General features: G+C 45.7%; 1 protein-coding gene across 1 annotated transcript in view; it reads right to left on the reverse strand.

Moving 5' to 3' along the window:
- The window catches only part of PUS10 (pseudouridine synthase 10), a gene marked incomplete at its 5' end in the record, with an annotated part of 29,544 nt that extends 15,561 nt beyond the window's left edge, over positions 1 to 13,983 (reverse strand). The window contains 13 exon segments of the mRNA XM_081188616.1: positions 2,686 to 2,811; positions 3,958 to 4,043; positions 4,877 to 4,941; positions 5,825 to 5,870; positions 6,388 to 6,449; positions 8,638 to 8,749; positions 9,479 to 9,513; positions 9,948 to 10,034; positions 10,604 to 10,867; positions 12,665 to 12,813; positions 13,800 to 13,835; positions 13,838 to 13,910; positions 13,912 to 13,983. Of these exon segments, the coding sequence (XP_081044742.1) occupies positions 2,686 to 2,811; positions 3,958 to 4,043; positions 4,877 to 4,941; positions 5,825 to 5,870; positions 6,388 to 6,449; positions 8,638 to 8,749; positions 9,479 to 9,513; positions 9,948 to 10,034; positions 10,604 to 10,867; positions 12,665 to 12,813; positions 13,800 to 13,835; positions 13,838 to 13,910; positions 13,912 to 13,983 (1,213 nt within the window).
- Positions 13,984 to 15,098: the final 1,115 nt, after the last annotated feature.

Genomic DNA, 15,098 nt, shown 5'->3' on the forward strand with positions numbered 1-15,098 from the left:
GGGAACCCGGCAGAGGGCCTTCTCGGTGGTGGCACCCGCTTGTGGAATGCCCTTCCATCAGATGTCAAAGAGATAAACAACTACCTGACATTTAGAAAACATCTGAAGGCAGCCCAGCTCAGGGAAGTTTTTAATGTGTGACATTTTGATGTATTTTTAATCTTTGTTGGAAGCCGCCCAGAGTGGCTGGGGAAACCCAGCCAGATAGGCGGGGTACAAATAATAAATTTACTATTATTATTATTATTATTATTATTATTATTATTATTATTATTAAGCCCCTGTAAGAGCAACGCTAATGGGGAACCCATCTATGGTGTGGACAGGGAACAGTACGGATATGAAAAACACTGGATAAATCTGGGGTCCGTGCTAAAGAAGCCCATAGGGTACCCCCCAGCCCCAGCCAGCAAGGCCATGAATTTCATAGGGGGCTTTTCAGTCTGGAGTGAAGACAAGTAAGAGGGGGCCATGTATAAAAAATGGATGGTGTGGAGAAAATGTACAGGGAGACAGTTCTCTCCCTCTCTCATAATACAGTGGTACATCACGTTACATACGCTTCAGGTTACAGACTCCGTTCACCCAGAAATAGTACCTCGGGTTAAGAACTTTGCTTCAGGATGAGACCAGAAATCGTGTTCCGGCGGCACGGCGGCAGCAGGAGGCCCCATTAGCTAAAGTGGTGCTTCAGGTTAAGAACAGTTTCAGGTTAAGAACGGATCCCCGGAACGAATTAAGTACTTAACCCGAGGTACTACTGTACTAGAACTTGGAGCCATCCAATAAGGCCGGACAGTGGCGTAGCGTGGGTTGTCAGCACCCGGGGCAAGGCAAGTAATTTGCGCCCCCTAACCCGTGGATTTGCGCCCCCTAACCCTAACCCCCAGATGTTGCGCCCGGTGTGGCCGGCCCCCCCTGCACCCCCCACGCTACGCCACTGAGGCCAGATATTGGGAAGATTCAGTACTGAGAACAGGAAGGAGTTCTTCACAATGTCAGTTTGCATTTCTTAGTACAGAAAGTATTGATCTGATGTGTAAAGATCTTTCCTATTCTACCAAGTTCAAGAGGGTTCTGGAAGCTTCTCTGTGTGAAAGAAGCAAGCAGAAGGTTCATGATGTTTGGGTTATTCCTTCAGAGAAGCTGAGTAAAGCTGGTTTGAACTGGTTCTCCTATTTCTTCTGTCAAGGTCATGCTGACTATAACTATAGGCCAGAAGGAGCCTGGAGTTCACTTTCACTTTCTATCTCTTTTCCTTCTGGTGTGGTACACAGTATGCTTAGTGTTAAGGTTTAGAGTTATTGTAAGTTATTGTAAGCTAAGTCTGCTGTAACTGGATTTCCTGAATGTATTGGATTTGTGACCATTATGCTCATTTGCCTTCAGTAGCAGTAAAGCTCCGCTGGATGAAATAGAATTGCCTCTGGTCTATTTTTTGGGAATCCTGCAACGCGTTTAAGTATTTACTCTGCTAACCATACACTGGAATCTGCTCTGGATCAATATTGAGTGGAATTCCATGACAAGTTAAACTATGGAATGAATTCCTACAATGGGTAGTGATGGCCACCAAGTCTGGTTGGCTTCAAAGGAAGATTGGAAGATAAAGTTATGAATGGCTCCTAGCCACAGCGGTTGCGGTCTACCTTCAATGCCAGAGGCACTATGTCTCTGAATACCAGCTGCTAGGAAACAGATTCTGCTTGTGGACTTCCCATAGACCCCTCACTGGCTTCTCTGAGAGCGGGATGTTAGAGCAGGCGGACCTCTGCCCTGAACCAGCAGCCAGGCTCTGTTTATGTTGTTATGAGGGGAGCTGCAGCCCAGAAACACCTGGAGAGCAGCAGGTTCCTCACCCTTGCTGTGTGGGCAAATGCTTTTCCTCCGGAAGCAAGAAGAATTACCGATGAAAGAAGAATGGCGGGTGAAATGAATGGACTATGCAGAATTAGATAAATTAACAGGAAGGATTCGAAACCTGCGGGACCAGAGATTCTTAGAAGACTGGAGTAAATCTATGAACTATTTGAAAAGCAATTGTAATGAACAGATTACGCTAGTAGGACTGCAAGAAGTCCTGTAAGGAGGACTATTTGAAATATTACAAGAAAATGAAGAGAATTATTAGTTAATGATAATTAAGAATAAGAGAGAAATTAAGAAATGTAGAATAAGTGATAAAGAACAGAAAATCATCAGAGGTTGTTGACGGAAGTCTAAAATATTGTATAAGATAAGAAGTTATGTTAAATGATTGTTGAAAATGATATGTAAAAAAACCCAATAAAAATGTATTTTTAAAAATGCTTTTCCTCCACCACTGAGGTTTCATCGAGAGGACTAACGGCAAGGAGATGTTCTCTTGGGCAAGTGAGCCACCCTGTTGCATGGGGACAGGTGGTCCAAAAACGAGCTGTTAGATTTTTCTACAGGTAGGTTTTTACCCAAAAAGGCTTCTCCAGAACAAAAATGGCACCCAACCTCTTGGCAAAAGTAGGTTAAGGTGGGAGTACAAACAGGTGATTCTAGGAAGGGCGTTCCAGGATGTGGGCACTACCACTAAAAAGGCCACGCCCTGAATGTAACTTTCCATCCAATAGATTTTGGGTGGCTTGATTAAGTTATGCATGGAAGACATGCAGGTATGGGGACGTGCACTCAGTGCATACAGAAAGCACTCACTGTCTGCTTTGAAGGCAGCCATGAGATGTTCTGAGATCAGTTCTTCGACGGAAGACTCCATCTTCCTCTCTCCATCTATAATCCAGGGAGTCTGGGGTAACGTTCTTGAATATTTGTTATATCTCCCTGTAAAGGAAACAGAGGGTATTTAGCACCCTGTAAGTTTCGCAAAAGTAGCAAAGATTTATTTATTTTTACTTGAAGCAGGGGAAACAAACAGCACAGCACTATTTATTAATTTATGCACCCACATAATGCCCAAATAGGCTTCTAGGTTTTTTACAAGTATATTAAGAGATGACTGCAAGGGGTGGGGAGAAGACCCACTATATATTTATGTACTGTATTTTTCGCTCCATAAGACACACTTTTCCCGTCCTAAAAAGTAAGGGGAAATGTGTGTGCATCTTATGGAGTGAATGCAGGGGGAAGGCAGGCAGGAAAAGCCCCCAAGAGCTACATACAAGCTCTGGGCGGCTCTTCCGGGCTTTTCCCCAGTAGGAAGAAGGGACTAACGCGGCCAGTCAGTCCCTTCTCCCTCCTCGTAGAAAAGCCCGCAGCAGCCGCGTGCTCCTTAAAGGGTGCGCGGCTCCTGTGGGCATTTGCGGGAGGTGGGGGTATTGCCATAGCCGCGCGCAGCCTCTCCCTGCCAGAGAGGTTGCGCGGGACTAAAGAAGCCATAGCCGTGAGCAGCCCCTCCGGCAGGGAGAGGCTGCCCGCAGCTATGGCTTCTTTAGTCCCGCGCAGCCTCTCCCAGCTGGAGAGGTTGCGCGTGGCTAAAGAGAAGCCAAGACAGTGAGCGGGGTGGAAAGGCTGTGCGCCTTTCCACTGCTCCCCGACCTGCTCTTTGGGGCTGGTGGCAGGCTTCCCCCCCGCCAGCCCCAAAGAGCAGGTCGAAAGGAACCCGAAGCCTCTGGAGCACAGCGGGAGTTCCCGCTGTGCTCCGGAGGCTTCAGGTTCCCTTCACTGAAGCCTGGAGAGCGAGAGGGGTCGGTGCGCACCAACCCCTCTCGCTCTCCAGACTTCCAAAGTAGCCGCCTAAAGGCGACTGAACGCACCTTGAACTGCACCTTGTTTTAGAGCGGGAAAACAAGAGGGGGAAAGTTCTCCCCCTCTCTGTGCAGTGCCTCCTGCCGCTTCACTGAAGGGGCGCTGGGCAGAGAGGGGGAGATTTATTTTTTTCTTGTTCTCCCCCTCTAAAACAAGGTGCGTCCTATGGTCGGGTGCGTCCTATAGAGGTGCATCCTATAGAGCGAAAAATATGGTATTTACCGGCAACGAAGATGGCCCCATTGGTACACTGAATGTCGACAGCTGTGCAAGGCTCCTTGGGTGAAGTCAGAGGGCATTGAAAGTTTCTGTATAGGAGAAAATAAAGGAGCGAGCCATTAAAAGCACACGACAAGACCCTGGCAGGTTGAAAGAGAGAGAAAATGGCCTCAGATGTATATTACAGTAAGCCATAAAGCTACCTCAGGAAAACAGGAGAGATATTTGCCTGGTGCCTAACCGCCATGACTTAAGCACAGGTATGGGCCCCTGGGGTGAGAGTTGACAAGCAAGGTGTTGTAGCTGAAAAGGCCCTCACCCCCGTATGGTGGAGCCACTTGGAGGAAGAGGAACAAGACATTAGACCCCTTGGTTTTCAGAAATTCAGTATGTCCTGCATAAGATTCGACTGAATCAGCATCAGAGGGGCTTGTGCAGAACTTCAGAAAGCAGAAGGATCTAATGCCTTGTTTCTTTGCCCATATCCAGTAATTTGATGTCCTTATCAGAGTTCAAGCTATGCCCATGTTGAAGAATTGGAAATGAAGTGTTAGCTGTTTTCCAAGACTACCTTTCTCTAAAGCCAGAAATTGAAATACTGGATTTGCTTCATTCTCAGTTGCCCCAGAATGCATTCAACTGCAATTACTGTCAGAGAGAGAGAGACCTGTCAGAAATCACACAACTGAGACACACAGTGGCCAAGAGATACATACATGAACACCTGAAATCACAGTGAATTTTGAGGTATGGGGAACAAAATGCAGAAGCCACACCCATTTAGACTCAGAATGTATTAACCCACTTACTTATTACTTCCAGGTTTATATGACATTTTCACCTGTAACATTTCACTTTGCTCTTTGATTTTCCTGATAAATTCCCATACACCAAGGTTAAAATAGGTTCAGAGCTCACTTACTTAAGAAAATCTTCTTCGTTGATCATATCCAAAGCCTTAACCACAGCCATTCTGGTGAAGACAGACTGCAAATGAATAAAGTATCAGGTATTCCGAAAACAATTCCTCTGTTTAATTCACTTCAGCTGTGTCAATGGAATGTCGTTTCTCAGAAACTGTTTCTCTGATACTGTTATTTTAATTAATACTTAATTGTTATTTTAGGTTGCAACACTTAGCTGCCACAGTATCTCACTGAATCCAGCAGGACTTACTTCTGAACATACAGTGGTGCCCCGCAAGACGAATGCCTCGCAAGACGGAAAACTCGCTAGACGAAAGTGTTTTCCGTTTTGGAGGTGCTTCGCAAAACGAATCTCCTATGGGCTTGCTTCGCAAGACGACAATGTCTTGCGAGTTCCTGCGGGTTTTTTTCCCTTCCCCCCCCTTTTCTAAGCCGCTAAGCCGCTTATCAGCTGATCCGATAAGCCGCTAAGCCGCTAAAAGCCGCTAATAGCACTAATCCGCTAATCCGTCAATGGGCTTGCTTCGCAAGATGAAAAAACCGCTAGACGAAGAGAATCACAGAACTGATTCTTTTCGTCTTGCGAGGCACCACTGTATATTGGATTGCACTGTTAATCAGAATCTTGTACATCACCTTGGGAAGTTTTATTACGGAAACATGCTAATACATTTTGTTGTGATTTTTTTGGATTCTAACTGTAAGGTGCTTTGGAAACCAATCTTGGCTGGGAAATAAGTTTTAGAACTCACACACAGTGAGGATGTAATCCAAATCCAGGGGGGAAATCCCACAAGAACAGAAAAAATGAATAATCGCTTTACTCCACAGTATAAGGAGGGAGGAAGGAAGAACAATAACAAGTTTGTGATGGCTTGTGACCCTACTAAATTCTGATCTTGCAAAAAAAGGGGAAAGGGAATAATTTCCCAGAAATTGCTTACCTGCTTGTTCTTTTCTTGTTTGAAGCAACTTGGACATGCTGAGGCTCTAAATGGAAAAACAAACAGCATTTACGTAATTGTTTGAAAACTTTTTTTAGACATGGTGTCAGAACAGATTCAGTGAGGACAAGGTTGCAAAGGCCTATGCAGCTGGTGTCTAAGTCAGAGAGCATCCACCAAGAAGATCTTTCCTCTCCTTCCTGACATCAAAACATTGGCTGCTTCTTGGGTACAGATATCCCTCTCTGGATAGTGCGTCTAATGTTAATCGAAGGTGCTGCCTATTCTGGGTGGATGCCTGACAGTGTGCATGAAGGTCCTGGGCTGTCCAGCTGACAAGACCCACCCCCTTGGCTTGGCTGATGTGGTCCAAAGGAAAGCAGAGCCATACATTTGGCACCAGCCTGGCTGCAGGAGTTGCCGGAAGGAGGCGTACAAGGCGCCATCCAACCGTCTTAGGGAATCCACTCTGGATTTGTGCAGGAGCTACTCCTTAGCCTTTTCTCCTCCCAAAGATGTCCCTGTGATTGTACAACGCCATTACTCATCACATCCCAACTTACAGGAAATGGCAGTCCTCGTCTGTTTCTGGATGAGCGAAGACCACGCTGACTTCAAACAGGCTCTGAGTCACAATTTAAAAGACAGTGGAAAGTTATTGTTTAATTCAGTAGTGGAAATGTAACATTCTCCCATTCCCTTCTGTAGCCTTGAACTCTGTTTGGGTACCTGCCTGAAACTCTCTCCCTCACTTTAGCTCTGCACAAAGAAAACGAGCTTGTCAGGAGGAAAGGTTCCTCCCTCGCCCTGGAATTTTCCATGTGCACGGATAATTAAAACTTTTCTTTTAATTTAGAGAAGGATTCAACCACCCATGTACCATCTGAAGTGGCGCAGCCCAGGCACAGAAGGGCCATGACAATAAAACACTGTTGAAGTTAAATAATAATAATAATAATAATAATAATAATAATAATAATAATAATAATAATAATTTATTATTTATACCCCGCCCATCTGGCTGGGCTTCCCCAGCCACTCTGGGCGGCTTCCAAAAGAATATTAAAATACTATGATACATCAAACATTAAAAGCTTCCCTAAACAGGGCTGCCTTCAGATGTCTTCTAAAAGTCTGGTAGTTGTTGTTCTCTTTGACATCTGGTGGGAGGGTGTTCCACAGGGAAGGCGCCACTACCGAGAAGGCCCTCTGCCTGGTTCCCTGTAACTTGGCTTCTTGCAGTGAGGGAACCGCCAGAAGGCCCTCGGTGCTGGACCTCAGTGTCCGGGTAGAACGATGGGGGTGGAGACGCTCCTTCAGGTATACTGGACTGAGGCCGTTTAGGGCTTTAAAGGTCAGCACCAGCACTTTGAATTGTGCTCGGAAACGTACTGAGAGCCAATGTAGGTCTTTCAAGACCAGTGTTATATGGTCTCGGCAGCCGCTCCCAGTCACCAGTCTGGCTGCTGCGTTCTGGATTAGTTGTAGTTTCCGGGTCACCTTCAAAGGTAGCCCCACGTAGAGCGCATTGCAGTAGTCCAAGTGGGAGATAACCAGAGCATGCACCACTCTGGCGAGGCAGTCCGCAGGCAGATAGGGTCTCAGCCTGCGTACCAGATGGAGCTGGTACACAGCTGCCCTGGACACAGATTTAACCTGTGCCTCCATGGACAGCTGTGAGTCCAAAATGACTCCCAGGCTGCGCACCTGGTCCTTCAGGGGCACAGTTACCCCATTCAGGACCAGGGAATCCTCCACACCTGCCCGCCTCCTGTCCCCCAGAAACAGTACTTCTGTCTTGTCAGGATTCAATCTCAATCTGTTAGCCGCCATCCATCCTCCAACCGCCTCCAGACACTCACACAGGACCGTCACCGCCTTCACTGGTTCTGATTTGAAAGAGAGGTAGAGCTGGGTATCATCCGCATACTGATTAACACCCAGCCCAAACCCCCTGATGATCTCTCCCAGCGGCTGCATGTAGATGTTGAAAAGCATGGGGGAGAGGACAGAACCCTGAGGCACCCCACAAGTGAGAGCCCAGGGGTCTGAACACTCATCCCCCACCACCACTTTCTGAACACGGCCCAGGAGGAAGGAGCGGAACCACTGTATGACAGTGCCCCCAGCTCCCAGCCCCTCAAGACGGTCCAGAAGGATGTTATGGTCGATGGTATCAAACACTGCTGAGAGATCCAGCAGAACTAGGAAACAGCTCTCACCTTTGTCCCTAGCCCGCCGGAGATCATCAACCACTGCGACCAAGGCAGTTTCAGTCCCGTGATGAGGCCTGAATCCCGACTAGAAGGGATCCAAATGGTCCGCTTCTTCCAGGCGTGCCTGGAGTTGTTCAGCAACCACTCGCTCAATCACCTTGCCCAAGAATGGAAGATTTGAGACTGGGCGATAGTTGGCCATTGTGGCCGCATCTAAAGATGGTTTTTTAAGAAGCGGTTTAATAACCGCCTCTTTCAGCGGGTCTGGGAAGGCTCCCTCACGGAGGGAAGCATTCACCACCCCACGAAGCCCATCGCCCAGTCCTTCCCGGCTAGCTTTTATAAGCCAGGATGGGCAAGGATCAAGGAGACAGGTGGTTGGTTTCACTCGTCCAAGCAGCCTGTCCACATCCTCGGAGGTAACAGATTGGAATTGATCCCACGCAATTTGACTAGACAGGACTCTAGCACTCTCCCGCCCCGGCCCTGCTCCCACGGTGGCGTCTACCTCTTCCCGAATCTGAGCGACTTTATCTGCAAAAAAACTTTGCAAAATCATTGCAGGAGATCATTGCAGGATATATAGTTATACAATACCTTTCCATCAGCAGGGACCCCCAATTGCTCCAGGAACAGGGGGTGAATAATCCATTTGTATGCTTCCTTTAGCTGAACAAGGTCTTCTTTTTCTGCTAAAAAATCCTGTTTCCTAAATTATTTTTAAAAGTAAGACTCAGCATCTTAAATCAAGGGGGGGTGGGAAGAATTCAGTCAATTCTGTTTAGTTTCAAAATACTCATTTCAATTGATAGTTTTGAACTTGTACCTCTGCTCTCAAGAATTTTATAACCCAAAGTACTAACAGCAACTAGAATACATGTTATAATATTTGCTAATGGAAGGACCTGCTAGCAAGAAAGAGGAAATGACTAATTAGAAGGGCCGGTTCAGTAATGCTGTGCCTGGAGCAAAAAACCCACAATTGATTAGAAGTTTAAAAAGAAAGGGGCAAGGATGAAATGCCTAATTAAAGTATCAGCTGGTGTGAGAAGCAAGGCCTCTACTGAATGGGACTTGCTTTTCATTAAATATTATGTTAGGACCTTGCCTGCAAAGATGCACTTTTGTGGGATTGTTGTGGGGGAATTTAGCACTATGTGAAACAACCGTGATGCTTCTCCTTCCAGCTCAGTGCAGGAACAACAATGGATCAATGGTGCTAAGAGGCTTTAGTATTAAGACAATAAACTGGGTAGGGCAACCAGCGGAGTTAACTGCCAAGGGAAGAGGATGAGATATTGTACATTACCCCCTCTCAATACAAGTCCCCTCACACGTCCGCCAAGCACACACCAAAAGAGAACAATACAGTGCCAATGACATTTGAAAACCTAGCACACAAGGCAGGATGGAAAAAACCCCACCAGGAAGTACTCACTCCATTTCCTCTTTTACTAGCAACCATGCTGCATGCTTCAGGCATGGACCGAGAAAAAACAGAAAAACGAAAGAGAAAGGAGGGGAGGGGAGAGGAGAGGAGAGGGGAGAGAGAGAGAGAAGTGGTAAATTAAATGGCTTCATAACCTTCTCATCTAACTAGCTGAGAAAACCCAGACCAAGAATCGGCTACTTTCACAGGAATCAAAGCCACACAGGATACACAACATCAGATGTGGCCAATTCTCCCCCACCAATTCAAAAAGCCAAGCTTCAGATCAGCCTAGCCCAATTTGCCCTCCCTCTCACTCACCCCTCGCCCAATTGCTATTGGCCATGTATTGCTGGATGCCACACACTGTGTATTTCCTAACAGGTGAAAACAAGTTAAGTTTTTAAACTACCCCTGCCCCCTTTGCTTCTCAACGAAGGAGAAGTAAGCACAAGCAAAAGCACAAGCAAATACTCACCTCCCTTACAGATAACTGTGGGGGGAAAGAGACTGAAAACACAAAGCTGGTAAACTGGTATTCAGAAGAATTAATCTTGTGGCACACCTGAAAAACAATGAATTATGTTTATTATTATTTAAATATAAATACACACACACACACACACACATCCCGCTATGCAATTTTAAAAGTTCTCAAAGCAATTGTACCTTGTACAAGATGGCTTGCAAACATGTTTGAATAAAATTGTTTTAAATTCTCATCAAGGACAAGCGTCCCTATGTAGATGTGCTTGCTTCTACCAAAGGAATTCTTCTGTGTAGTCAGGACAGCTCACTAACAGTCCCACTGCCTGAATGCTTACTTGGAAGTTACGTTCCACTGTGTTCGTTAGGGCTAGCTCCCAAGTAAGCATGTGTACAATTGCAGCCTAAATGAGATTTCAGCAAGGAAAGTTCAGTAAAACCCTTAGAGGTATACAACTAAGTTTTAATCACAGTAGACCCATTGAAATGAATGAGCACGACTAAGTTAGGTTCATCTATTTCAATGGGTCAACTCTGAGTAAAACTTAGCTGAATGCCACCCACTACATGCATGCTGTATACATGTACATCCATGGGAAATGCTGCAGTTTTTTTCAACAGTAAAACTACCAACCAGCTGGCACTTACCGCTTTGACAAAATCCATCTCACAGAGCTCTTGAAGAATTCCCAGGCAGATGCTGCACACAGCTGGCCTTAAGTTCTCATCACCACCAGCAGTTCTATCATTCTCCGCATTAGGTACCTGGTGGCTTCCATTTGAGGTCTGTTCCTCCCCTTCTTTGACACTATCCAGTTTGATTCGCTTATAGGGAGGAGTTGCTGTTTCACAAGGTAATTTGTTCTCCTCTGTAGTGTTCTCCAGAAACTCATGCAGTTCGCTAAGCAACTCCTGATTGATAAAGGAAGCAGAGTAAAACTTGGTAGGTAGAATGGTGCCAGGGGTGGCTTCAGCATGTACTGTGAGCCCAACAGCCAGGTGTCCTGAAATCAACAGCTCCTGTAAATGCGCAACAGTCTTTCAACAGAGAATAATGTCAAATAATCTGTTGCCTTGCAAATTAATGTGGATCTGCTAAACAATTAAAAAGGTCTTTGATATTGCAGTCCTGTGCATATTTAGGTAGGGGTTAGACTCAGTTTTGAGTAAATGTTTATAGGATTCGTATCCTATGCACATTGGTATCATACATGTTTTGAGTAAATGTGCTTAAAATTTTATATATGGATGTTATATGATGGCCTACACTTGAAACTCCTAATACAGGTTTGGTGAGGAAGAAGAGGAGTAAATGTGCACAGGATAGTATCATATACCGTATTTTTCGCTCCACAAGACGCACTTTTTTCCTCTTAAAATTTAAGGGGAAATGTCTGTGCGTCTTATGGAGCGAATGTGTGGTCCCTGGGGCTGGGGGGGGGGGTAACCCAGGCTTCCCCCGCCAGCCCTGACAAGCTCCTGAGCAGCTCTGGGGTAGCCCGCGAAGCCTCCACAGGGCAGCAGGATGAAGGCTCCCCGCTGCCCTGTGGAGGCTTCGCGGGCTACCCCAGAAGCCAGAACAGCTAGAGAGAGTGCTGCAAAGCGCTCCCTCTAGCTGTTTTAGCTTCTGCCTTAGCGGTGCAAAGCCTCCAAAGGGCAGCGGGGAGCCTTCATCCCGCTGCCCTGTGGAGGCTTCACACAGCTATCCCTGGCTTTTGCAGGAGGTGGGGGAAGGGACAGAGCTCTGTCCCTTCCCCCACCTCCCGCAAAAGCCAGGGATAGCCGCACTCCCTTTAAAGAGAATGCGGCTCTTGCAGGAGGTGGGGGAAGGGACAGAGTGAGGCTCTCTCACCTCCCCCACCTCCCACAAAAGCCCCCACCTCCCACAAAAGGCTCCCTTTAAAGAGCCATGCGGAGTGTGTGTGTGTGTGGCTCTTGGGCGCTTTTCTCCTTGGGGAAAAGCCTGCATGCGTCGCACACACGCTCTGCGCAACTCATGAAAGGGAGTGCTGAGCAGAGCCTGGGATGCATACAGGCTCTGCTCAGCACTTCCTTTAAATAATTTTTTTCCCTTGAATTCCCCCCCCCAAAAAAAAGGAGGTGCGCCTTATGGTCAGGTGCGCCTTATGAAGCGAAAAATATGTTAAGTGACTCCAGAAGTGAGAAGAGGAAGTGCACTTGTTCTTAGGAACACAGGAAACTGCCTTATTGAGTCAAGTCAATGGTCTATCTAACATAGTACTAGCTATGCTGAGTGGCAGTGGCTTTCCAGGGTTTCAGACAGGGGACATTCCCAGTCCTAACTAGAGATGCTGGGGACTGAACCTTGGACCTACTGTATGCTGACCCACTGTGTCATAGTCCTTCCTCAGAGCTGCAGGTCTTTCCTATACTTCTTAGACAGATAATGGGGAAGATTGTCGACTGGACTTCTGGGTAGGTGGACTCCAGGGGAACTGGAAAAAGTATATGATGGAGGGAAAGAAGACAACAATGGATTTTAAATAGGTCGACAGCTGTTTGTTGTTCCTCATTAATAATATATTTTGGGGTTCTGCAATTTTTCTCTCCCCACTCCAAATGCCCCAGCCTCCTTTCATTCCCCAAGAATATGCCTCTTGCTTTGAAAGGAAGACCAGGATCAGAGAGATCTGAAAATGAATTAAAACCACCCCATCATTATCATAATGTACTTCAATTTAATCAAACCTTATAGGGTCGCCTGTACAAATCCTGAGATCCTATCCGGCAAAACCTGAAAATACAACGCGGGCATGCTCCAAAATTCAGTAACTTCTGAGCAATAGACTTGTCCTTTTCAGACAGTGCAGTCGTGCTGGTGCTCATACTGGTGAAGCCTGTATTTGAAGAGAAAAACCATCAGCAGAAACACTACCGCAGTAGGCTGGAGAGTGAGAATTGAGGGAACACTCATTAAAATAGCACAGCAGTAATTCAAAAGGGAGGACACAGAGATGCTGAGGACCATTCAGAAAAGAACAACAACGAGCATGGTCCCATGTATGAAATCATTTCCTTGTGAGAAAAGGCTGATTACTAGAAACCAAAGAACTAAATCTGGGCCACTGCCAGTATGAATTGCCTTATACTGAGACTATTGGTGTATTTAGCTCAGTATAGTGGTACCTCGGGTTACATATGCTTCAGGTTACATACGCTTCAGGTTACAGACTCCGCTAACCCAGAAAAATTACCTCGGGTTAAGAACTTTGCTTCAGGATGAGAACAGAAATTGTGTAGCGGCGGTGCAGCAGCAGCAGGAGGCCCCATTAGCTAAATTGGTGCTTCAGGTTAAGAACAGTTTCAGGTTAAGAACAGACCTCCAGAACCAATTAAGTTCTTAACCCGAGGTACCACTGTACTGTCTGTGCTAAATGGCACCTTCTCCCCAGAGTGTCAAGCAAGGGGTATTCCCAGCCCTGCCTGGAAATCCCATTGAGGACCGAGACGGGGGCGTTCTGCATGCAAAGCTGCTGTTGTATCACTGAGCTGTGGCCCTTCCCTTCTTCCTGCACTGTATTTTTCCTGCACTGAAGAATACCACTCCCGTCTCCTCTTTCCACTTCCACCGCCACTGGAGTTTCCGCTACTTAGGCCGTCATCATTATCTGGTATTACAAGCCATACTATTCTAACGCTTAAATTCTACGATGAAAACCACATTTACCTAAGAGCAAGCCTCGACTTGCTTTCGAGTAAACATGAGCATAGGGTTGCGCACTACCTCTCAGATCTTGCTAAAAGCAACTCACTGCGCCCAAATAGCTTAAAGAACCCCCCCACCCCTCCAATCCTAAGAAGCCGAGGTTATTTTCCAGCTCACCTGCCTCTTTTCGCTTGCCAAATATAAAAAAAAACTATGGGGGAACCATTCACCCGTTGCACCCTCGGTCCGCGCATCAATGAGTTCCGCTCTCATAGGGAAAGAAAGGGGGAGAGAAAAGGAAACAGCATCCCAGAAACAAGAGTTCCGCCTCCAAGTTGCGGCGGCCTCCTGTCGAGCCCATAGGGTAACAAGCCTCTAAAGGCTTTCCGGCCTATACTTCCGGATCCCAACAGCCGTTCCGTCGTGAGTGACCGTGCTTTGGAAAATATTTGGTTGCCCCTCCCGCAATAAAAACGCAACAAAGCAACAATAGGCTTCGTTGAAAGACACTGTTCCATGTTGGCCGAGCTCCAGAACTCAGGCGTCGCACCCCATTAAATGGCAATAGCTAACAGTCTGCATAAACTTTGAATAATGAAAAAGATAAAAAACGGGCATTTGATGTGCGGTGGAAGAAAAACGTTAAAAACACACACATTAAAAACGGGTAAATACATCGGAAAACGCAGGGCCGGATTTAGGTTTGATGAGGCCCTCTAAGTTACTGAAGGTAACGGGGCCCTTGATATTATGTCCAGCTGTCCTTTGTCAACAATAAATTGCCGTTTTTTGTGTTGAATATATGCTATATGGTAATTTATGGACCCAATAGGTGTCTAAAGCCATTTGCACATAACAAAATACGCATTTTATCAAAGTAATTGTTGAAGAAGTTAAGAAGTATATTAATAGTGAAATACATTTAAGAAGTATATTACTAGTGAAATAATTACTAAGCTGTAACTTGAAATTCATAACAAACTTACTGAACTCGAAGCATGGGAACCCCCAACAAAAATTTAAAATTTGGCAAAATATTTGGACTTTATGATATGTATTGGTACAATTTGGAATAACTAATGTGATATGATTGGATTGTTAAATGGAAAATTTAATAAAAAATTATTTAAAATAAAATAAAATTCGTAACAAACTTAATAATGCAAACGCAAAAGTTAATTCTTTAGAAACACAGTTTACAAAGACTCATAATCTAGTCTCTAGAAACTTGCTATAACATTGCTAATGAAATAATAATTTTAGGTTTTATTTTATTTGTTTTTTTATCTTACATTTTGGAAATGTACATCCAGGTGCTTTTTCCCCTTTTATTTTTTTGGGGGTCCCCAAGAGAGTGGGGTCCTAAGCTATAGCTTGTTTAGCTTCTACGTAAATCCGGCCCTGGGAAAAACGTGCAAAACTTGTTTTCATCGGTAGCCGAGCGGGGGCGATTGCGTTCCTTTGCTTTCGCCGGGC

This window comes from Podarcis bocagei, assembly GCF_964188305.1.
Source record: "Podarcis bocagei genome assembly, chromosome: 3".
NCBI lineage: Eukaryota > Metazoa > Chordata > Lepidosauria > Squamata > Lacertidae > Podarcis > Podarcis bocagei.